Genomic DNA, 23,014 nt, shown 5'->3' with positions numbered 1-23,014 from the left:
CCCCGCTGCCAGCCAATAGGAGGAGGCGCGGGGCAGGATGCCCCGCCCAGGGGGGGCCGAGCTCCTTCCCCTCTCCCCGCCGGGAAATGGCGGCCACAGCTGAGGGCTGAGGCGGCGGGGAGGCCCTCAGGGGAAACGCCGGGCGGGGAAACACCCCGGGGGGATTTTCCACCCCTCTTTTATTTTAAGGCTGCTGCAGAAATTAACCGTCTGCGTGCAACTTCCTTACGCCGAGAAGCCTAAAGGGTGGTATGGCGCTGTGGGGGTCTGTGGACTAAAAGCCCTCTTCCTCCCCACTACAGTGACAAGGAGGGGGTTTTCTGAGGTAACAGAAGGAAAGTGAGGAGGTTTCCTCACCTAAAAAAAAAAAGAATGAGGTTTCCCCCTCTCAGAAAACCATCTCTACATCTATCCCCAGTTTCTTAAAACCCTTGACCCGTGGTGCTACCAGCAAGCTCCCAGCCCTTCTTGCATCCCCATAAAAACCAACACATGTTGTGCTTTTTCTTATTTTTTTTTTTTTTTTTAATCTTAAAATACAGCTATTGAAGAATAATCGTAAGCTGCGCCATCCTGCCACCAACACCGAGGACTCCCACTACCTGGAAGAGAAGATGACACCTCTGTAAAGACATCAAAGCCCGCCGTAACCTGTAAATAAAGAAGGGGCTTTTATCCCTGTGATACATCCCCCCCTTCCCCAGTTCGGTGTGACACAGCCATGCTTCTGGTTCCTTTATCACTAATAAAAAGAAATTTAAAAAAATCAAGCCCTTCAGGAACAAGCAGAGCGACCAAGCACAGCTGCTGATACAGTAGCCCTTCCATACTGGTGCGAAACATTTATTAGTCCCTTTTTGGTATTTTCTTTGGCTTTCACAACGAGAACGTATTTTAATCAATTCATGGACGACAAATGCCCACCTTGAAGTTGTAACCACTAAAGCTCCTGCTGGTTTCAGTGGCAGGAACATTTTTAGATGACACCTTTAAAAATGTGATACAAACCAATAAATTTTAGACTTCTGGGGTTTTTTTTAAAGCAATAACAATCAGTGAGCCCATTAGAATTAGGTCAGAAAACTAGTATCCTACAGATTCTATATATTCACTTTAATTTTTGTATGAAAACACATAAGGTGCTTAACAAGGGGTGGAAAAAAAAAAAGCATCTTTGTACAGAATGTTGCATAGATATAAAACATTTCCATTCTCAGCTTCCATATTCTTTAGTGTTCTCTTACAAGCGCTATTTTCTGAAATGGTTGCAGGGAATATTGCTGAAACGTTGCAGATGGGGGTAAATCTGTACGATAGATCAATAAGCAGCCCAGTTTTAATTAAAACAGCTGACTGGTCCACTAGTCACTTATTATAGTGTCTTTTTTATAGTATTTGAAAACCCTTAAATCTCTTTTACTGCAGTCCTCTGGCATATATAATTTTCTTTTCAACTTGGCCAAATTCAGTTGGAAAATGGAGTTAACAAGTTCTTTTTGAAAAGGGATACATTTTAATGTAAATATTTTATTGTGCAATATCAATACATAAGTAAATAACAGGACATTCTGAGTTAAGCTTTTCCCTTTTCTTAATAAGGGAGGTATTTTTCTTTCTCCCCAGGCGAAAAAGTACAAGGTCTTTATGAATCTTTGGAGAGGGGCTTTCATTCGAGGTTGAATTTATATAGCATATGAAGTGCTATATAATTAATATACTTTTAATACTTAATATTTACATGGTGCTTGGTGAGTGTTAATTAATGTTCACAACCCCGCTGTGAGCTAACACATTTAGAGGATGTTGAAAAGACTGCAACAAAAAAAAAAAAAAAGAAGGGCTTGTTAATTTGGGGGATGTGAAGACTTGATTTTTGGGGAAGTAACCGGCTGCAGGTCACCAAGTACCTCTTGAAATCAAGTCACAAATGTCAAAGTAGAGACATGCAAAATAGGAGGGTCCTCATGAGAGTCTGAATTTCCACAGCAACGTGGTGCCAGCGTCAGAGGACAAAGCAACAGCACAACCAGAACACAGCTAGTCCTCTGCCCCAACTTATTCAGAAATAATAATTTATGGTAGGATATTGGCTGCTAAAAGAAAGCGGCATCCCTGTACACAGGCACGACACAGCAAACAGGTACCTGATTCACTTTAGAGTCTCTTTACTGAGACAGCCTTGATGACAACAGCGTTATCCTCGTTTTTCCGAAAGGCGATTTCCATCTGGTGACTTTTAGAGAAGTCTCACAGATAAGCAGGAGGTACGACCTCAGCTTCTTTCTCACCTCCAGTACCGCAGCCTGCTCCTAGTGCTACGCTGCGCGCGCTGGCACGTGATAGCCGAAGTCCTGCCGCAACATTCCCCTTCAAAACCAAGACCATCAGCGCGTAGTTCACTACCTAAAAAAAACAAACGACAAATTAAAATCTGAAGATTTCCCTTCGTACAGAGACCAGTTCTCCCCAGTGGAGGGAAAAATGCCCTTTTCCCAGCACGCGTGTGCTAACGAAGCACTGAGAATCCCATCCTCACCTTCGACTGCTACTGTTTATTCTGTAAGAGATGTTTCAAGTGAGCATCTCTGCCCATTACCACTCGCAAGGCCACAACTGTGTAAACGGAAAGAGCATATTTACGATTGCCAAAAAGTGCCCTGAAAGGCAATATTAAACTTGATAAAAAGGGTGACCGGCAGTCGGCGAGGCATTTGTCCGGTACCATTAAAGTCACTGGGAGCAGCAACTTTAGCAAACTGGTGTGCTGAGATCCTGCCACTACCTGGAGAATGCGTTCAGTGAGAGTCTCTGAATATTCTCACTATTCTCTAACACTCCACAAATTAAAGCATAAAATTGATCTAGCCCGTGAATGGTAGTGTTATGCAGCTCTTTTAATTAAAAAACTTGATTGAAGATTTAAATGGTGGATCACATCATTCGTACGAGCTCTACGTGACAGATACGCGCAAGTTAGAGGTTGCAGAGGTAGGGCTGAGTCAGCCTTGGATTCAGAAGGTAGAATACAAACTGAATTTAGAAAATGACTACAGCATCTGGTGGGCCTGAGTAAAGAGAACTCCTTATTCAGGCACCATTCAGCAATGTAAGAAATACTAAATGGTGCTTCTAGAAAAAAATATACCACCAAACTTGCATGAATGACGGACAGTGGACTGCCACAATCATCACGAGCCATGCTGCGCTTAGGACAAGACTTCTATCTGTTAAATAGGCTGTATGAGGGGCATAATGCAATGGAAAACTTTTATTAGTCAACTAAAACTTGAGCCAACATCCAGCTATGTAAGTGCCTTTGGGAAATCATACTTCTCCAAACCCCGTAAATAACATCAGAAAGTTGCCAACCTGCTGTGGAATTGGACATCCATATTTGGCCGCAGAATTTCTTTGTGGAAGTCCACAGTGCCTGCGGTTTTGCAACTCAGCCTTCCATCTGTAACTCCGAAGGACAACGCGTTGCAGATGAGGTGTAGAAAGCCCAGCGGCAATGAGATGAAGGAAACCGCAGAAGAAACTGGGCTTAAGATGTAAGGTATACACAGAGGATGAAGATCTTTCATAGAAAGAAGGTAACAGGAAAGATGCAGAGACCTTCAAGGTCTTGAAAGACAATGCAAGGCAGACAGGAGTTGAAAAAAAGGAAAGGTCATTTCTATGGGAATAGAATGGAGTTTAGATAAGTGAAAGGATGGAAAATAAGTAAGAACAGATGCATTGCAAGTGGAATCGTACCTTAAGAACAGGGAGAAGTGGAGTAATTGCAGGCGTGAGGAAAACCAGCACAGGCATCTGTGAAAAGGAAGCGGCGCAGTAAATAGTGGTGGACAAGAAGCCTTTCTGTTTCTACTCAAAGACATCCTTAAAAGGGCTTGGCAGGGAAGAGAGGAAAAGAGAAAAAGTCCGTTTTCCAGCTGCTCTGTTCTGTGCCCGAAACAGGGCCATTAATCTGGCTTTCATGCAGGTGTTCTGAGGGCAGGGAAGGGATTTAAACGGCAGTTTGTTCTATGTTCATCTCAAACAGCACGATCCTTGCCTACACCATGTAACAGATCGTTACGGTAACAATCCTAATCTTAATACACCATCTCCCATAACTGTAAACTTCAAAACAACCCCTTCTTTTAGGTTTGGAGATGTTACTGCTTTGCTGAAGCACATCAGCACAGAAAAGGTGGCAATGGATCGGAAAATGAAAAATACATCAATCAAGGATGCTTGAGGCTAGCACAACAAGAGCGTGGCTGCTAAAGGGAGCCGCTGCTCCTTCAATACCCTGCAGATGAATCTTAGCATATGGAAAACGTGCTCAGTCTATGATCTCTCATCTTCTAGATGGAGGGCAAGACCAATCATCACGGTGAATTTAACTGGACAATTTGTTTGTCTGAAGAGGAAGACTGCCCAAGACAAAAGGAGTGTCTGAAAGACACCAGCAATCCTTTTTGGAATAGATTAGCACATCTGTAGGATTCACTATCCAGGAAAGGAAATTACCTCTGATACATAATTCAAACAAGTAATGAGCCCACACTCAGATTTCGGATCCCACATGCAAGAATAGAAGAGAGCCTAACCATCTTTTTAGCAAAACATCACAGTATACAACCTGGGTAGTTATGCTGCTCGTTTTCTCTCTCCCGATGGATGCGAGGCTTTGGGCACTGGCAGGATCTCCAGGCAGAATGGCGCCTGATACCTCTTCAAAGAGCTCTAGCAAACACTTCACCTGACACAGGGAACTCAAAAGGTCTAGAGGTCCTACAAATAAAAGCATAGTCAAGACACTGGGGGGACGAGAGGAAGGAGAGGCGGCATGGCAGAAAACATTCAGTAAACTCTCACCGTCTTGCATCCTAATATCTTCCTACAACGGGCCGAAGGCGTCTTGTCATCTTTATCTCTTCTAGGTCACCTGTGCAGACAGACGTGTCCTTTAGTCTTTGAAGATGGCAGGATCAGTTGTTCAAAGACCAAGGCAACTGAACCATTCCAAATTAAATGTGCAGTTTGTGGTAGAGAAGCCGTATGAGAGCTTAAAGAGAAAAAAAAAAAACACAATTAAACAAAAAATCCACCAAGAACTGAGCATATTTTTTACAAATATAGGCTCATTATGATGCTAAGACTTCTCTTGTTGTCCTTGGACAACGTTTCTTTCCTCTCCTCTCGTCTGCTCGCCCGTCTCACTCAGACAGTCTCATTTCGGCAGTGTGAAAGGTTGTTCATTTTATAGAGGTCTTTCATGAAAGATGAAAATTCAAATATGTTATAATTAGCTGCAGTTCCACATAAGTCAGTATTATTGCAGCTTTCATATTAGATCTGAATTTGTCCCACAAATGTGTGCGTCAAATATTACAGCAGAATGATTTATGATATCACACATAATGGAAGGATTAAGCATTGATGCAGGAGAGGTGCTCAAGAGGAACAATTTTAACTTCTTTCCACTCGTAATTTATTTTTGTCCTGTACTGTAAAAGAAACCTGAAATTGAAAATAAAAATGGCTTGTGTTACTGGTGAGCAAAAGAAGAGATCTGACTCACGATTGAATTCTTCATTCAGTATTCATTGGTGGATTAAAAGCCAAATCATCTTAATAAATGGCAACGGCAATGAACAACATCGAATATAAAAACCTCAGGACTTGTCCTGCTGAATAAACGTAGAATCATTTCCAGCAGCTTTGACGGTAAGTGCAATTCAACACCAAAAAATCTACCCCTCCCTCCACCATCAGGTCTGATTCAGTGCCTGTTACATCAGGCACCGTGAGATAACCTGTGCCAACAAGCTCTTCTATGGCACACTGAAGTCGCCTTTTATTCCCCCCCATCACTTGTTTGTGCAGTTACTCAGTTTGCAAGCAACAGGGCGTGTTAGGAAGTACCTTATGACACAGGAACAGACAATAAGGAATTTTAAAATGTCTAGGAGACGCGTCATGTCTGACACTGCAAAACTGTATTACTGGGAACTGTTGTTTTCCATCAGCCAGGTGATATTTTTAAGTACTTATTTTTCGGGTGCACTTAAAAGCGAAATAACTCCACCAAAACCTCCCTCCTTTAATTTGCTATCAGCTGCAGTTCCATTCTATTTAAACAAACGTTAAGGTACATTTCCTGTTACAGTCATCATCAGAAGCCTCGTGGCTCCCAAGCACGCAGTCATTCCTCTTATGTCAACACCGGAATATTTATTTTAGTTTCTTGAAACGCGCACCCTGCAAAGGAGTTGTGCACCAGACCACGCTTTGGGAAGGAGCCGAAGGGGCTTGTGCTGATGAGCAGCCTAGTCATCAACGGAGAGTTAGGGGGCAGAAAAATCAGTGGGATTTGGGAATTCCCAGGCACAGGAATTCACATTGGCAGACCTGGCTCTACAACTTTTAATGTAAATGCCCCAAATACGGAGTGCTCTCTAGTACTATTTATTTATAAACTCATTTAAGAGAGTGGCTTTGTATTCTGCACTGGGTTGTGGTTTTTTTTTTTTTTTTTAATAACCTTTGAAACTTACAGTTCTTTGAAGGGCCACAAGCAAATGAGAAGTAGCAGTGCTTTCCCAGCTTCCAAACTCCTAAGGCGGCAAGAAGTTAGAATATAGGTTCTCTTGGCAATAAGAAATGAAGAAATACATGTATTTGAAGTCTGTTTCAGTTGAATAAAGGCATACAGCAAGTCACAGCTGAAGGGAACTGGGACATCTCAGCAGAAGATAAGTCCCAATGTCTCCAAGGGAAGGAGTGGACCGCCTACAACTTCCACCCGCAAACCCATGGCCCGAGGGGGACAACGGCCCCCTCCATTCCTCTCCTGAACCACATTTTCTCAGACGATGAGTCAGACCCTGAGAGATCTTTGTTTCAACAAAACCCATGTCGCTTCTCCTGTAACTTTCCAATTCTCTTTTCCCATATCTTGCAAAGCGCTGAATTAAAAATTGCTCTTTTTTTTTTTTTTTTACTATGATTTCCCCTTGTGCACGGGAAGAGAGCAGCCTGTGCTCTAGCATCCCAGTTTGCCAGAGGTCGAAGGTCCTTATTTCTCCTCTAACACTAAAGGCATTTTGCACCACGATAATGGAAATGCCGGCTCGCAGGAGCTTCACACCGACACCAGCGTATTCTGCATTTTATGAAGAAAATTACAAGGCTTTTTCCAAGTCTAGGTTTTCCTGCCTTGTCTCGCTCATTTGGTTGACTCCCGAAGGTCTCCACCGAGATGTAGCTCATTGGCTAAGTTATATAAAAGGAGTCTTAAGTAGAGCACTCTATTGAGGTTTGAGTTTTCCCTTTAAAATGCAAATGGCTGGTAGTTAATTCCCTTTTGGGATTTAAGAGCTGAATTTAAAATGGGAAATGATGATACAAAAATATACTTCAGAAAGCATTGCAGTATGAGTAATGAAACATTCGCCACATGAATACAGATTCTTCTGGTCAGCCAGACATCTTCATTTATCTGCATTTTAACAGTTTCACTCAAAACTGCTTTTGGCTAAATTTTTCCTCAACATATTACCTGGTGCAGTCTCAGTGGACTACAATGAGGGCAAAATTTGACCACGTATGAGATTTTTTAAAATCTCATATATCAGCACGTTTAAATATATCAATATTCTATCAGGCATTATAAATGTCTCCCTCTTTTCTGTTAGAAAAGTCTAATGAGACCTTTTCTATACTTCCTGAAAATACAGCTGGATGACAGACCTGTCTGCCCGCTCCTTTGTTGACTGGAATGGCTAAAGTGCGATCCAAAAAAGCGTCTGCTTAGCAAAGATTTGAAACCAAATATTTACTTACCAATTTCAAAAGGAATGTCTTCCATTTCACTTTCTTTTTCATAATTACCAGTTTACTTCTGAAGGGGGGAAAAATAAGCATGTATAATTATGTCTTTAGATCGGTTTATGCTTAAACACATACATATACATGCGCGCACACAGACACACCCCAACAACCTTACACGGACCCGGGGGTTGCAGGTACTTTTGCCTGCGTTTAAAATTCAGAGCGCTCCACTCCTTGCGCGATCAGGCCGTAACTAACTCAACTGGATCCCTTGTATTTGTCCTGTCTTCTGGAAAATATACCTTTACGTAACCCTTCAAAGGGATTCACTGCGATGCGCATGGACACCGGCACAAACACACACACCAGTTTTAATAAACATTATACCGGCAAAGGATGGAGCTGTGTCATCATGACACGAAACCCACAGATCACATGTCTAAAATGGAACTGCAGACTTCCTAAGTTTAGAAGGGCCTACCCCTGTGGTCTAGTTGAAGAACTAGAATTTATTTGTATTTGGATACGCTTGCTTTAGCTCGTGGGCCGATGCAGTGGTATGAAACAGGAGAGGACCCCAGCCCAGGTTCCAGCCCAGCGCAAGGGTGGGTCCCCTGGCAGGGTCAGCAATAAATACCTACACCATCTCAAAACCTGAAAAACAATGAATTACACGAGTCTTATTTCAAGTTTTTCCTCTGTCTATACAAGAAGAGACAGAATATATCAAATATTTGAACTTTTCCTTTTTGCCCTTCTTTTGTTTCCGTGTTTTTCTGCGAATCGCGTACTGTCCAAGTTCTCCGGGCTCTGTTCTCTCTTTTTTGTTACAGACTGACTTCAATCAAACCCTAGATCTAAAAGTCCCCAAACAACCAACAAAGAATGTATTTCAGTACGTTAAATTTGAGAAGTCACAACAAGGGCTGTGGTATAATACTGTGATATCACTCACAAAAGACTATTACTTCATTGTGAATGAAAACAGCATCTGGCACGGGCAGGAAATAATTTACCAAAAAAGCATCTAAGCAGCACTGCAGTGAAAAATAAGAATCAAATGAGTTTATGGCTGTGTAAGTTGTTATCTTCGTTAAAGGTTCCTGCAACGTAAAAACATTTCTTTTAAGTAAGGGAAGGAAAAAGTCTTTATTCCGCCTTCGACTCAAATGCTTGCCAGTAGCTTTTCAACAATTGCGTGATTCACTATTGAGTATTTCATCGTGAAAGAAGCCTGCGTTCTGTACGGTAGAGGGCTCTTTCATTCATTTAGATTTTGTATTTATGTTATCAACCAACTTGTCAGCTGTTAAAGAAAACCTGGTGAAAGACGACGACAGGAGATAAACCCCCAGCAGGTGCTACAGGAACACTGAACTGCCTTTTAGTCTTCATTACACCTTTAATGTGTTTTTGCTGTGTTGCAATTGCTCTAGCTACGTGAAATAGTACTTTCTAAAATATTTTTTCTACATTTTCTGCATCCACTATAAGAGAAAGTGAATGGGTCAAAATAAAACTATGTAAGGGCAAAACTTGGGAAGGAAAAAAATTAAAAAGGGCGTCACCAGATTTCCTAGAAGTTCTGCAGGGAATTAGTGATGCGAGGGCAGAGAAAGGGAGCCAGGCTCTGGAATTCATTATAAAGATTAACAGAAAAAGAGACATTTCACTACAACTTTTTGCATCAGGGGAGGACTGCAAGGATGTGAAGTGGCTCATTCAACTTCTTAGGGTATTCTTGGGTGAAACAACTCACCAAGGAGATGAATTCAGCCTTATCAGACTGATCTGGGAAGTATAAAATGACCTAGTCGTCTTAGGTGTATTCCTTTCTGCCTTCCTAAACACCTCAGCAACTGAAAGAATAACTTCCCAGACAATCTTACCATGGTGGCAAAAAAGACATTTCAGTGTGAAAATTGGCTACTGATTGGATGGGCCTGCAGCTGGCAAGTCTCTGGATCAAAAGGACTCCAAATTTGCTTTAAGAAATGCCCTTGCTATTACTGTGGCCCTCTACTATTCAGCCAAATTCACTAAGAAGCAAGTTTCAGAGCATTTTGAAAATCAGGGGTCAAATTCTGGGATCCTTTGATAAAACGTACAGCTGTAAAGACGGCCTTCCCAAGCAAATGGGTTATAGAGCACTGGGAAATATCAATTCTACTCTGACAGCAAAACTCTCGTTAACAAATCTCCAGCAGAGTCCCTGCAAAATTAAGGCAGAGCAAACCTAACATGACGCAGGACACACGAGCCCTCTCAGCTAGAACTGCAGCAAATATGTTGTTGTGAACTGCAGCCTCATGCTCAGGCGAGCAAATCCTGAATTTTTCCACTGTGTGCAGGCTGAGGTTACGAGAGTTCAAAGCAACAGCTGAACAATTCCATAATAACAGAGAAATGGAATGCGTTGTCATAACTGTGTTTGAAAGAATGCTCTCACCTTGCTGCGTAAATCCGCTGCTTTGAAGAAAACACCTCTGTTTCAGGTCGAGCTGGCCAGGTGCCTGGGCACACCTGGAATACATAACATGTGGGTGCACCTGAATAACATCACATGAGCTCGGAGTATTTCCTGCAAGGAAAAAAAAAAAAAAAGATTGGGTCAAAATAATTGGATTATGTTCTGTTCACTAGTTTTTTGGGGAAGCAGATTGACATCTTACTTCTTTGCAGCCTACAGTATCTGCATCCCTCCTCCGGTGTCGTTTGTCTGCAGCACAGTGGAGGATCTGCCAGAATTCCCTGCTCTGGGTAACAAATTTTCATGTTTTTCCAGTCTGGCTGGCAACAGCACTTTCCCATTTGTAGCCACCTGCACCAGGGCAGTGACTCAATCTTAATGGCTGTCTCAGGCAGGGGGGGGGTTTTGTGCGTGTACGGCTGGACTCAATGATCTCAAAGGTCCTTTCCGACCATGAAGATTCTATGATTCTATTTTCTTTCGGTCAGCTTTAGAGATAAGGCAGCATTGAACTCCCAGACAAACCTTGGCTCTTGCTATATATTTCCTCCATTTGATACCCGCTGTTCTCTTAAGACACTTGTTTCCAAAGGCATTCCAGTGTTCATCTACAGCATGGGTAGAATATACTTACCTTCCAAACCCAGTTTAGTTTCAAAACATCCCCTCCTTTAAACTAATCAGTCACTAAAGTAAACACTTCTCTGCTGAGACAACCATCCTCTTGAAGGACACATCCATCTGCAAAGAACTGCTCTGCAAAAAATATTTTGAACGCAATCCAAAGCGACATCTAAATCAATAGAGCCCCCCACTGCTGCAGGGGCAGGTGCTCAGCCCCAGCCTCCCACACCAAAGGTGTTGACAGTGATACAGCGCTACTGATGCTGCAAAGGTTGTTTTTCTCCCACTTAAACCACCAAATCCCAGACCCCCGTGAGAAAATTTCAGGGGTGGTTTTTCTTTTCAAAGGGCTAACTTGGTAATTGTTGTGACAAAAGAAAAACTTGAAAATAGGGTAAGGAAAGACTCATACCTCAGAAAAAAAAAGAGCATGCAACCACCTCCAAAATCATAAACTGTTTTTTTGAACCAGATGCATAAGATTTTAATAAATATAGTAATGGTGCAAGCCTTACATTTACAACAAACTAAAATAAAACTTCAGAAAAAAACGCAAACACCCAACTTTGCTGAAAATCAGTACTAGTACAAGGGCAAAGCTCTCCCTGCAGCACCCAGGCAACAACACAGCCTCCTGCTAGGGCCCAGAGGCCACTTATAAATCTTTCCGACCCTGAGCAGCTTCACCTGGGGCTTCCACCCACAGCACCAGGAGCTCTATTTAAGCTGAGCCCAGGGACCTCCTTCCATGCTTGAGTGATCCTAGAAGGGGGTTGGGCTTCAGTCTAGGGACAGTTGTACCTGGGTATAGATATCCAGCTTTGCTTCTCAGCTTGTTCTTGAAGTGGTCTCGTTGCTATGGACTTGGTAAGTGGCTCCTAGACTTTGTCTAATCCTAATTGTCCTTACCAGGTTGCATCATGACCTGTGGATTTAATTCCTGGACCTCAGATCTGTCTCCTTCTCTTGAATTTGCTTGATTACATGGATGCTGAAATGACTCTGAGGGCCATCTCTAGGTAAGCCTTGTTCATCATCTTCAGGTGTTGAAGGGTGAGACTGTAGATAACAAGTCCTCTCACAAACTTGGGCATCCAGATTCTTGAATAAAAGCTAGAGGCTTCCCCAGGGGAGCTTTTTTACCTTTAGAAATCAACAAAGGCTTCTAAAGCTGCCTTGGAAAATGTATCACACGAGATGAAAGCTGCTTCTTTAAAAGCCCTGTTGCCCCACTCCAGCAGAGGGGCTGGTAAGGCGGATGGGGAATGAGGAATGTGTTATACCAGAGAAGATGAAAGAAATGTGGCTTGCTTAGTCTAAAAAAATAAACTTCAGGAGAGGCTGTGACTGCTGTCTATAAATACACTAGGAGAGTAAACACTAGGGAAAGAAAAAAGCTCCCTATTTAAACTGCATAAAAATGTTGGCACAAGAACAAATAAGTAGAAAAAGGCCTTGGAAAAAAACTTGTTTTCAGTGATGTTTTTAGTCTCTTGTTCAAGGTTGCAAGCACAAAACTCTCGGTTTCTTCTACAAGAAAGCCTGCTCAGGTTATATATGCTGTGGTGTCTGCGATGGAGAGGACTCTATGGCTTGGAAACCCCCCTGCCAACTTCTACATCCATGAGAAGGTCAGATTTCTAGACTTCTAAATTCTAGGGAAGGATGAAGACTGACTATCTGACAGAAAAAAATCTCTATACATATTGAAAAATAATACTGAGTCTTCTCACCTAGGGGGTTTACTCTTTGCTATTTTATGAAATGCCCAGAAAAACAAGAGTGTATGGTTGGTACATATATTAGACCATAAAGTATGGTTGTTTTTTTAAAGGGTGGCTGTTGTCTAAACATCTACCATAAGTTATCACTGTTTTTTTCCATGTTGTCTCTCTTTTTTTATCTACTAAGTGTATCCAGAGCAGGAGGAGTATCTCTCAAGAGCCCTTTCCTCCCAACAGAGGCTGGGTAAGACTGACTCTATTATATCACCATTGCTTTTCTGAAAACAACTATCAAAAAGATGTGTATTAACAAGTCCTTTCCCAGAGCTGGAGACAGGGAAACTTTCTAGAAAACTAAAGTCCTTCAAATCCTTATCATGATTTTTTAAAGGTTTCATTATAATGCCTAGATACAAGACTCATTTTAATAGAGAATATTCAACCTTTATTCAACTTTGTAGCAAACAGAGAAATACCAAAAAGCATTGTTAATAGTTTTCTGAGTCATCCCAGCTTGCTTAATGGAGAGGAAACCTAAATAGCTTCTGTGTTTACTTTGCAGCTGATGCATGAATTATTTCCTACTAATGACAATGCTTCTATGTAACCAGCAGTGGATAGTGGTGACACCTGAATGTGAGTGAAAAATCAATGTAGTTGTGTACTTCCACTTAATTATTGTAAGGCTATTCACGGCTGAACACCTTTCCCAGAGAAGAAATGCATGGACTAAATAAACAGTAATCCCAGATGAAGAAGTAGTTGACCTGGATTTGGAGTTGAACTACATCTGTCCCGCACAGAAATGCCGGGAAATGCTCCAATAATTAAGTCTTGCAATGCAAAGAACAACTCTGCTGCATTGGTGTTCCTGTACTTGCTATAACCAGTAAATAGCTGGGGCATTTACTGGTACCATGACCACCTGGTTGCCGTGCTTATGGGCCAGGACTCCCCAGTAGCAGCTGTGCACAAGAATGAAAAATATGTTTCTTGCCCTGCAAAAGCCAGCAAACAGGCAGTTTACATCAAAACTTGCGAAACACTAAGCTCTTTCGGTTGATTTCTATCCGCCCCTAAACCCAAAGATCTCAAGACACCATCAGAAGCAGCAGCCTTAAATATTGTTCTAATGGAGCTGGGGATATCGGTGTGTGAGCGCCGAAGTATTTTCCTTCCAGGCGTTTTTGCAGCCAGAACTCGCTTTTCCCATCCCTATCCCACAGCATGGCTTTGCAAAGGGGTTTTCACAATGAACTGAAAAGCTCCTTTTTCCCAAGATTTGATGTACCTTTTTACCAAATGCACAATAAAGATTATGGCGGGGGGGGAGGCTATGTGAACTGTTCAGTCTTATTACTGTGCCTGTTGCCTATATTTCTTATTAAATACTGGGGGATAAATGCCGTTTGGGTGGGTACAGAGCAGGCAGAAGGGCAGCCGATAGTGAGTGTATGCGATGAAATGCTTTCTCTAATGGTATGTTTTTTATTTAGTTTTAAGTAAAACGTTGAGATGATTGGTAGATGTTATTAGAATATGCTAACCCCCAAACTTATTCTAGTCAAACCTTTCCTTGTAGTATAAGGGGATTAATTCAGCTTGTTTAAAAAAAACAAAAAGTAGTTCAACTTTTTTTGGGGGGGAGGAAATGACCCTGAGAACCGAAATAGGGTAACTTTGTTGTATTTGTCTGTGTTTTACATGAGGCCACCTTAATTAAATTTACTCTGGCTTGCTCTAAACCAGTAAACTCATATCACTACCTCCACTATGTTTTGTATTCTCTGTGCAGGATGTAAAGTAATTACACTTCAGTTGCATTATTATTTAGCAGGCTTTAACTGAAACAGGGAGAGAGCTGAAGTTTTTCCATCTTCTAGATTGGTGTTTTAAATCAATGCCAGCCGCTGACTTGCACAAGGGAAGTTAGATGGGTACCACAATGCACAGCCCAATTCCGTGCACAGTTTAATTTAGAAATCTAGGCAGAAGTACCTATTTATTATGCACAGATGTAGTCAGGGAGGTCAACAGGGCCAGCGAGGCATCATCTGCTTCTATAACTCAAAAGGGTTTACAGCACTTGAGCATTTTTCTTGGTCATGTTTTAACCTACATCCTTCCCAAAATGGGATAATGTCAAGAAGAAAAAGCAAATAACCCCAACAAAACCAGCCACGAAGAGGTATAGACACAAGAAACCTTTCTGAGAGGTCTGAAAGGTGATGGAGGGTTGATGAGCAGCTTTAGGGAGCTGTGCTTCAGGTGTGGAAGGCTTGTTTTTTAAGGCAAAGACTTGTGACAGTGGTTTTAGAGGTGAGGGGAATGGATGAAGAGGCGCAACTGGAAGAGGTCAGAGATATTCGCAAGTAAATTAAACGGGGTGGGGTTGCAGTATGCTTTTCCATCTGGAACCTGAAATGGGGTAGAAAATGGCACTTGAAGGGAGGATGTTGGTATGTATGCTTCAATGGGGGAGATGATGCTGCATCCTGGAAAAATGAGCCTTGGAGTGGCCAGAGGGAAGAGAGAATCCAGGGAAGATGGGACACGTGCAGCAGAGGAGTGCTGAAACAGCAATGTACAAGTGAGGTGATGCAGAGATGGAGATACAGAGCTGATGATCCAGGAGATGAAGGGGAAAAGGACGATTTGACAAAAGGTTGCAGCGCTATTCCAGACCGTACAGGCGAAAGGGGAAGTTATTTTATGTAGCTTATTTGAACTATGACGATCAGAAATAAATAAATTAACCTACTGTGAAGGCTTCTCTCTCTCTGACAGCGTGAGGCTATGGGAAGAACAAAGCCTGTGCTGGAGCATCAGAAACAACACATTAAATGTGGGAAATACAATAGGCATTACATCAGATTCCAGATACTGCAGATGCTGAATAGGAACAGCATCGTCTTCCTGCATCTGGCAGCTTGTGGCATCCACTGCACGCTTGCACTGAACCCGCCTTTGCAAGCTAAGAGGCGGGAGCGGGGAAATAACCTGTGGAATAACTTCCAGAATGTGACCCGTGTACCAGTAAAGGGCAACCCCGAGGTCCTGCGCTGGTTTGTGCCCGATTGTAGAACTACGTGTCTGTATGAAAACATGGCACAATAGCGTGTTTGTGTTGCAGCCAGTAAGTCTCCAGAATGTTAGGGAGGCTCTTGGAAATCCCAAATAAAAATGCAACACTGAAAACACTTTGATTTTTTTAAAAGAAGTAATACATATAGTTGTTAAAGCTTATGGGAAATAAAGCAGTTTTGTTTGGTCTTATGTATTTACTGGTGCTATTTGTTAATCGCAATGTTTCAGCATGGTATAAATGAAATTGAAACTGTTTTTATAGGCTAGAGGAATAAATTGACTCCATAACTCTCGTAATTCAAATGAGAGAACTGCCCCGAGGAGCAAAAAAGTATTGTGGAGGGGGGGAAAAAAACCAACCCTGAGCTTCTCCTAATTCTGCTCATTTCAGTTTTAAAATTCTTTCTTGTTTAAGGTTAAGTTACAAAACACAAGTTAGAACATTTGCATCTCTCTTTATCTTGACTGCTCATGGAAGAGACAGGTCCATACAAGAGGGGATGGTTTCAGTATACACCTGCGCCTCTTAATTTATAAGCCTTTAAAAAGACAGATCTAGAGGAGAAGTAGGCTTAATTGCACCAAGATCTGACCCTCTCGCTATTATCCCAGGGCAGAAAATGAGCAGAACCCATTTTTGTAAAAGCAGTGATTCATCTTTAACCAGAATTTACCCTTCCTCTGTTACTGGGTTTTGGGTCAATTGGCCACAATGGCCCATTGCAGGATCGGGTGCTGCCCACGCTTCAGTGGAACAGTGTTTATTATGTACACACAGCTCATGAAGCCATTTGGAATAAACTTAAAAGGTACTAAACACAGAGATCGGCTTATTTAAGAAATATCTACGGAACTACTAGATCAAATAGCTTTCTGAGCGTATGCTAATGTCAAATAAAGAATAAGAGAAGCAGTATTTTTTCCATGCCACCATAATACAAACACCTCTTTAAGAACAGCGACAAAGCTACAGCCATAAACCCACTGGAATGACCAATTAGTTAAATTTCTGAACAGTAGTAATTATTATCCGTCTCTGAGCTGACATTTAGAACTCAGACACATATACCGTTAAAAAAAACCCAACAAATGCCAGCTCCAGTCAGATCCCTTTGGGCAGAAGCAGCCCTTTTTGGGGGCATTTCCTCATGGGCTGCTCCTCGAGAGATAGTAACAGCTCTCGCTTCAGCTTTTAGTTTGTAAATATATGAGTAAAATTGCAGTGAAATGCTATTTTTGACGCAATTTCAGAGGATTATACTCTGAGGGGCTTGTGGCCGGGAACCCCCTAGGGCTTTTGGGCTATCGAGGGGAACGGGCCCGGCCCCCCCTCGCCCTGTAAAAGGAGGTCCCGGCCGCCCCCCGCCCCGATAAATCACTGCCCGTCACTCGGAGTCCGCCCCCTGGCTCCTCCCCGCCGGCAGGGGGCGCCCTGCCCCGCCCGCCTCCCCCGCCCTCCCAGCAGGGGGCGCTACTCGCGGTGTCCCCCCCCCCCCGCTCCCTCCCTCCTCCCCCAGCAGGGGGGCGGAGCGCCGCGATAAGAGGCGCGCTCTGATTGGCCGCAAGGCCCCCGGCGGAGCGGAGCGCGGATGAGAGCGGCGCTCCGATTGGCCTCGGACATCAAGGGGGGGGGGGGAGTAAAGGCCCGGGCAGGGGTCCCCCCCCCCTCTCCCCTCCCCGTCGAATCGGGCCCCCCCACTCCCTGCTCCCCTGCCCCCTGACCTGGCCGCCTGCGAGCCTTTTCTCGAAGAATTTTGTGCCCCATCTTTGCAGGGGCGGAGGCGGTTCAGCCAATCAGCGTGCGGCGCGGCGGCCTGTTGCCAGGCAGATTATGGTAATGAGGCCCGGGCTGCCGCCCGCCCCCTCCCGCTCTGCAGCTACCATTGTGAGGTGAGGACAGGTGGGGGGGTTTGGGGCCGCAGCGGGGCCGGCGGCGGCGGCCGGGACGCGGCACCCGCACGGGACCCCCTCAGGTAACGCGATGGGACGGTCCGGGAGGGAAGCCCGATCCCGGGGCGCCGCGGGGACCCGCCGGGGGTTTTTGGAGATGTTGTTTTAGTCGCACCCAAGATGGCGCCCGGAGCTGGCGGCTCCTTTAGCGCTGGGGACGGGATAAACCGTTCGCTCGCGCGAGTGGGGGGGGGTCATTCCCCTTCCTCCCCCCCCCGCGGGAGAGGTACAGTCCGCCCCCCCCTCCCCTCCCCGCCTCAGCCGGGATCCCCCACCCGCCCCGGACAGAGGGAGATGGGGCTGCCCCCACCCCGGTTTCCCCCCCTCCCTGGATGGTACAGTCCGGACCCGGGCACCTCAGCGGCGGGGGGGGGGTGGGTGTGGGAGCCATCTTGTCGTCCCCCCCCAGCACTGTGGACGCCTCACCCCCCTATCCCCCCCCCCTCATTACTTTGGGCCGCTCGTGGTTAGGCCGGCTCCCCTACCTTCGGCTTGCCGGGCCGGCCCCTCTCCGCGGCCTCTCGCCGCCAGCCCCCGTCCCCCCCCGCCCAGGGCCGCAGTGGTTGGGGCTGACTGACCGTTGGGCGCCCTCACGGGGAGTGGGGGCTGGCGGCGCCTCGCGCTTTCTCGGGGCGGGGGGGGTGCCTCACACTGGGGAGCGGTGGCGGGACACCTGCGCCTCCTGATTGGCCGCGTGCCTCGCGCCCCTGCATCCCATTGGCTTAGTTAGGGGAGGGGGCGTCGCAACCCCCTCAGGGGATTGGCTGCCGTTGATGGCGGCGGTGGGGCGCCGAGGGTATATAAGGGGGAGCGGGTGAGGAGGAGACCTGCAGTCCGGCCTCAGGGTAGCTGAGGGCACTGAGGGAGCGGCAGGTCCTTGGCAGTCCTTTGGGCACCGTTCTCGGCCCCAGCAGGGCTGGGTGGCCCTGGGGCTTGGTGTGGAGGGGTGGCAGCCCTTTCCCCAACACCATGAGGTGCCAGCTTGGGGATTGTGTGGCCATCCAAGGGCAGAGCAGGACCAGGCTGGTGGGTTTGGGCCTGCTGCTGGCTCCCAACCATGTGAGGTGCTTCCATCCATCGAGGGGCTGGAGGAAAGGGCAAGGCCTACCTGGGAGCAGAAGCAGCTTCTGCAAGTGGAAGCTGTGGTCTTGGCTGCTGCTCTGCTAATGTTGGTCTTTGTGCCAGTGGTGGTGGTTGCCTGTGCCAAATATGCCTGTTCCTGTGGTCTGAGATACAGTTATAGCATGTCGCTGTTTGATCTAGCTACCTAGGTTTTGGCGTTGAGTTGCCATATTCCCTCTCCTGTGCCATGGTTGCATTACAGAATTTAATGCGAGCTTGTTAAATTGTTAGGTTGGAGTGGAAAAATGAGGTGCTGGTGCTCTGTCTTTCAGACCTCCTCGCTCTAAAGGGACCTCACCCTTTATAGGGTTAAATTTCCTTGTGTGAGACACTTAAAGCTATGCAAGGTCACCTCTTAACCCTCAACTGCTCATCTAAGACCCTCTGAAGGGATCTTGAAGGGGGCTGTAGATCAGAGTTAAATACCTGGTTTAGGCTACTGAGCTTCATGGTCCTGAGAGTGAAATGAATGGTCAGTATTTGCAATGTGCTTTTTGGTATCTGTGCATCAACCTGCCTAGTGTATTACTGATTTATTCGTGGTTCGTACAGGCCTTTAAAGAATGGTTAAGCACAAAGCTGTGTGTCTGTAAGATTCATATCAATGTTTCTCTTTCAGAGTTTCAGTGGGAATGGAGATTATACAGAACTTTAGCTTTCTTCTGTTATTTTTTTAATAATTCAATTCTTTTTTCCTTTCTGTTGGTTAAATTAGAAGATGAAATGCCAACAAATCGTCAATTGATTTTACAAGAGGGTTCTTTGCGTCTTTTGTGGAAAGAAAATAACTGACAGTCTCGAGCCTTCTAATGCCTTCGTTTCCAGGGAAAAAAATGTAAGAGGGCTTATTTCTCTACTCAGTCCTTAAATGGAGAACTTATCTCCCAAATTGTGATGCTTCTTGGCACTTTGCATGCTTCTCTTGTGTGTTAGGTGTTTAAAATGAAGACAGCATTATTACCTTGATTATAGGATGAGGTATCGATGTAATTGTTATTATCTGATGGAATAATTGAGAACTTGTTTTTAGAGAGAAATGGGTATGTGTTTGTCACTTGCTCTCCTCTGGCACCCTTACTACTAACCTGCAAAGAAAATCCCTGGGTGAGCTCTCTTATGGTAATTTGCTCTGCAGCCAGCAGCTTCTTTGAGTGTGTTTCTGACCACCTGCAGCTGCTGTCAGCTGTGCGAACTGAATTTTAATTGGCTTATAAGTGTAGCTAATTACAGAGGCTGTTTTAGTATTGTGAATTTTGTTTTGACTTAAACATGAGATTGGGTCTATTTGTCGCTTTTATTTCACGCTACTAAAACATGCAGAAATAGAAGTTGTGTTGTAGCCCTTAACTGGTGTTATACATTAAGTCTCCACCTGTTCTAATGTACAAATAGCCTAATTTGTTCTCTGTGGCCTGTAGTACTTCAGAGGAGCAGCTATTCTGAAAGACGCAAGTTGTGGCGTTTTGTATGTGCAGAAGCAAGGTAGTTTTGTCTTTTGAATTTTAAGAGCTTGAAGTAGAAGGGTGATTTAATACAGAGGAGGTTTTGATACAGACCCTTTATTTTCCTTTTTTGTCATGTTGTACTTTAAATACATGTTTTCTCTGTTGTTTTTTTTGGGTTTTTTTGTGTGGTTTTTTTGTTGTTGTTTTTTTTTTCCCTTTATCAGACTTCTCCCTCTATCATTTATAAACCAAATCAAATAAGTGGACAGGGTTACTGCCTCAAGCAGCTGGAGCCTGAGAATCATGGTGTGTGATAGTAAGAGATGATGATATCATAAGGACCTCAGAGTATGAAACATTTGGAAGAAGACAATGTGAAGAATGTGATCACACTTTCAGGAAGCTGAGGATGGGAGGAAGAAATTAGCTGCTGGAGTGGATAGGTAGATATTGAGCAAATGGGAAGAGAGGTGACTTAAAAACAGCATGTGCATATACAGAAGTGTAATTAACTTGTCTCTTTGCCCTCTCAGAGATGAAGGGCAGATGCTGTGAGAAACACTTCGTTATACAAGAATTAGGACTAAACGGAGATGTTCTTAGAGCGGGAACTGCATCTCTGAGTAGGTGTCTAGCCCAGCCTGTCGTAGTTCCCCAGGAGGATGTTAACCTCTCCTCTTGGGGCTCACTTGGGAGTGCTTGATGGTCTCCTGTATTTTGTGGTAGAAGCTGACTTTGAGCTACTTAACTGATACTTTGTGAGAGAATAGTTGCAACAGACTGTCCTCCTCTAACCTTTAGCGCTTGGGCAGTGTCCCTTTAGGAAAAGGACAGTGTGACACAGGTTGGACACAATAGAGGAGGACTAGCCTTGAAGATCTGAGAGAGCTCTTCCAGCTCATTGTTGCTTTTATGGATGTGCCGTGAGAATGTAGATAGATCGATTCATTATGCATAATTTGAGTAAAGAGTGAGTTTGTGTTTGGCTGAGCTCGTCTATTTATTATATGGCTAAATAAATTGAAGCCATTTTTCCTTTTCTGGAAATAAATAATCTTAGCTGCCCCAGCCCTATGTATGACTTCCACTTCTAACTCACGGGTAAAACATAAATATTGTGGTTATATATTACCTGATTATTAACATTCAGCCAAAATGCACCAGAGCCAGGGTTCCTTGAAACAATCTGTGCTTTTGATGGATGGGAATGCAGAGGAGGAGACGGCAGTGGTGACTCAGTCCTCAATGAGGTTAGAAACCTTCTTGCTGCAATGAAAGCGTATTCTTGCCAAGGGATCTCAGGAAATGCACCGACTCTGCCTTCTAGGCAAGCTGGGGTAATTAACTTAAGTGTGGGATATAGCTTTTTGCAGACACATGTGATGTTCCTTTTGAGCATAATAAATCATTTTCATATTAAAAGCTGGAGGAAGACCCGTAGTCGTAAAACGCCCTTTCGTAACAATCTTGCTGTCCTTGCATGTGGCTGGCAATGAAAAAGAGTGGTCAGTGAGCTCAGTACTTAAAGGATTAAGCTAAGAGCCCCTGCTATTATTGCTGCAGGGAACCCCAATCTATATGCAAGCCTCTTTTACACTGGGGAGTAAATCACATTAGCTGTTTTATGCACCATTATTATAAAGTGGATTCTCATTTGAGATACTGCAGTGGTTTTATGGCTCCCTGAGCAGGGAGGTGGACTTTTCCCCTTGCCCGACTTTAATATTCCCCCATTTTTGCCATCTCAAGAGAAGGGACAAAAAGGAGTGTTTGGCAGCCTCTGGCTCGGGTGTGTTCTCAGCAGAATGTCCTTAATTAGACTTAGAGAGATTGCTGCAGATGATGTCCCCAGAGTTTTTGTCTGTGTATCTTTTTGTGTAGTCCCAGCATTGAAAGAAATTGCCATTCCTTAATAGCAGGTACGCCAGGAAAATATGGTTACTGTTGATCTTTTTTTTTTTTTTTGAGGTGGTGCTTTTCTCTGCATTTCAGGGCAGGGCTTTCCTTTGAAGCACTGTGTGAGTTCACTATAGTCAACTTGTGTCAAAAACTCTTACACGCCAAATACAAAATAAAAGTGACTTTGCTGTTGTTGGAGGTTTTTCTCTTGAAGCCCCCTTCACTCCCATTCCCTAGGTGTTAGGAGCCATAGGTGTGACACGGGGTGGGTGCTGTGAGGGCTGAGAGTGGAGTGTCTTCTGCTGAGAACAGCACGGCTAATGACGAGGTTGCTTTTGGATATTGAATGAGGTGCTTTTGCCCGAGTGGTGTTTTCTTGTCCTCCAGAGCTGAATGCAGACTGGGGAAAGCTGCTGATTTAATAATACAGCTTCAGACTGTGGAGACAAGATGCTGCAGGAACAGGAGAGAGAGGTTAGAGTGTATCGTGGTGGTCAAAAGGAGTTTTCAAGTGAGATTTCCGAAAAGATGAAGAACTGTTCAGACAATGACACAAAGGCACTTTCCAGGCATCAGGAGCTGCAGAGGAGAAGCTTCAGCATTAATGAGATTTTTGGACCAGATGTAAAAGGCAAGAACTAAAGAGGAAGGCCATAGGTCTCTGACACCAGCAGGTCCCCAGAGGGTGTTGAGAAAAGGAAGGTAAATGTGAATGGCATGCTGAAACAAACCTCTTTTGTCTGGAAGAGGTGGTGGATTTACTTGCACTTACCTGATGAGGCAGACAGCTGGATATTATGGGTGCATAGACACGTAGGGGGATACTTGTCCTGCCCTGTGTGTCTGCTGACTGTGCTCCAGCTCTAAAT

At 44.3% G+C, this 23,014-nt stretch overlaps 2 protein-coding genes across 27 annotated transcripts in view; one reads left to right on the top strand and one right to left on the bottom strand.

The window, feature by feature from the left end:
- Positions 1–507: 507 nt before the first annotated feature.
- On the bottom strand, positions 508–18,324 carry LOC128918550 (uncharacterized). 12 transcript variants are annotated; one of them, XM_054222894.1, is made up of 9 exons: positions 18,165–18,324; positions 10,274–10,405; positions 7,837–7,894; positions 4,867–5,056; positions 4,631–4,782; positions 3,757–3,813; positions 3,370–3,624; positions 2,289–2,403; positions 508–602 (listed from the first exon to the last, which is right to left on the bottom strand). In XM_054222894.1, exons 4-9 carry the CDS (start codon positions 4,874–4,876, stop codon positions 532–534), a joined length of 660 nt encoding a protein of 219 aa, XP_054078869.1. In that variant the 5' UTR covers positions 4,877–5,056; positions 7,837–7,894; positions 10,274–10,405; positions 18,165–18,324; the 3' UTR covers positions 508–531. The 12 variants fall into 12 exon arrangements, 5 of the variants coding, with proteins under 5 accessions (XP_054078869.1, XP_054078873.1, XP_054078872.1 ...); XM_054222898.1 differs by having other exon boundaries at positions 3,370–3,543; XM_054222897.1 differs by having other exon boundaries at positions 4,867–4,936.
- The window catches only part of PRDM10 (PR/SET domain 10), a 46,171-nt gene continuing 40,712 nt past the window's right edge, over positions 17,556–23,014 (top strand). For 10 of the 15 annotated variants that reach the window (XR_008469607.1, XR_008469606.1, XM_054222882.1 and 7 more), the window contains exons 1-2: positions 17,593–17,702; positions 19,517–19,636. The gene's annotated coding sequence lies outside the window, so the exon portion shown is untranslated. Of the gene's footprint in view, positions 17,703–18,445; positions 19,637–23,014 lie in introns of those variants that run through there. The other 5 variants (XM_054222885.1, XM_054222881.1, XM_054222880.1 and 2 more) reach the window with 5 other exon arrangements.

This window comes from Rissa tridactyla, chromosome 17 (assembly GCF_028500815.1).
Source record: "Rissa tridactyla isolate bRisTri1 chromosome 17, bRisTri1.patW.cur.20221130, whole genome shotgun sequence".
NCBI lineage: Eukaryota > Metazoa > Chordata > Aves > Charadriiformes > Laridae > Rissa > Rissa tridactyla.
Note: the sequence above shows the minus strand (reverse complement) of the source record. Positions and strands in the feature narration are given on the sequence as shown.

Coding starts and splice junctions, on each gene's coding strand:
- LOC128918550 (XM_054222894.1), bottom strand. Junction 3,625..3,756: donor CACTTCTCCCTGTTCTTAAG/GTACGATTCCAC, acceptor TTGTCTTTCAAG/ACCTTGAAGGTCTCTGCATC. Junction 2,404..3,369: donor GATGTCCAATTCCACAGCAG/GTTGGCAACTTT, acceptor TGTTTTTTTTAG/GTAGTGAACTACGCGCTGAT.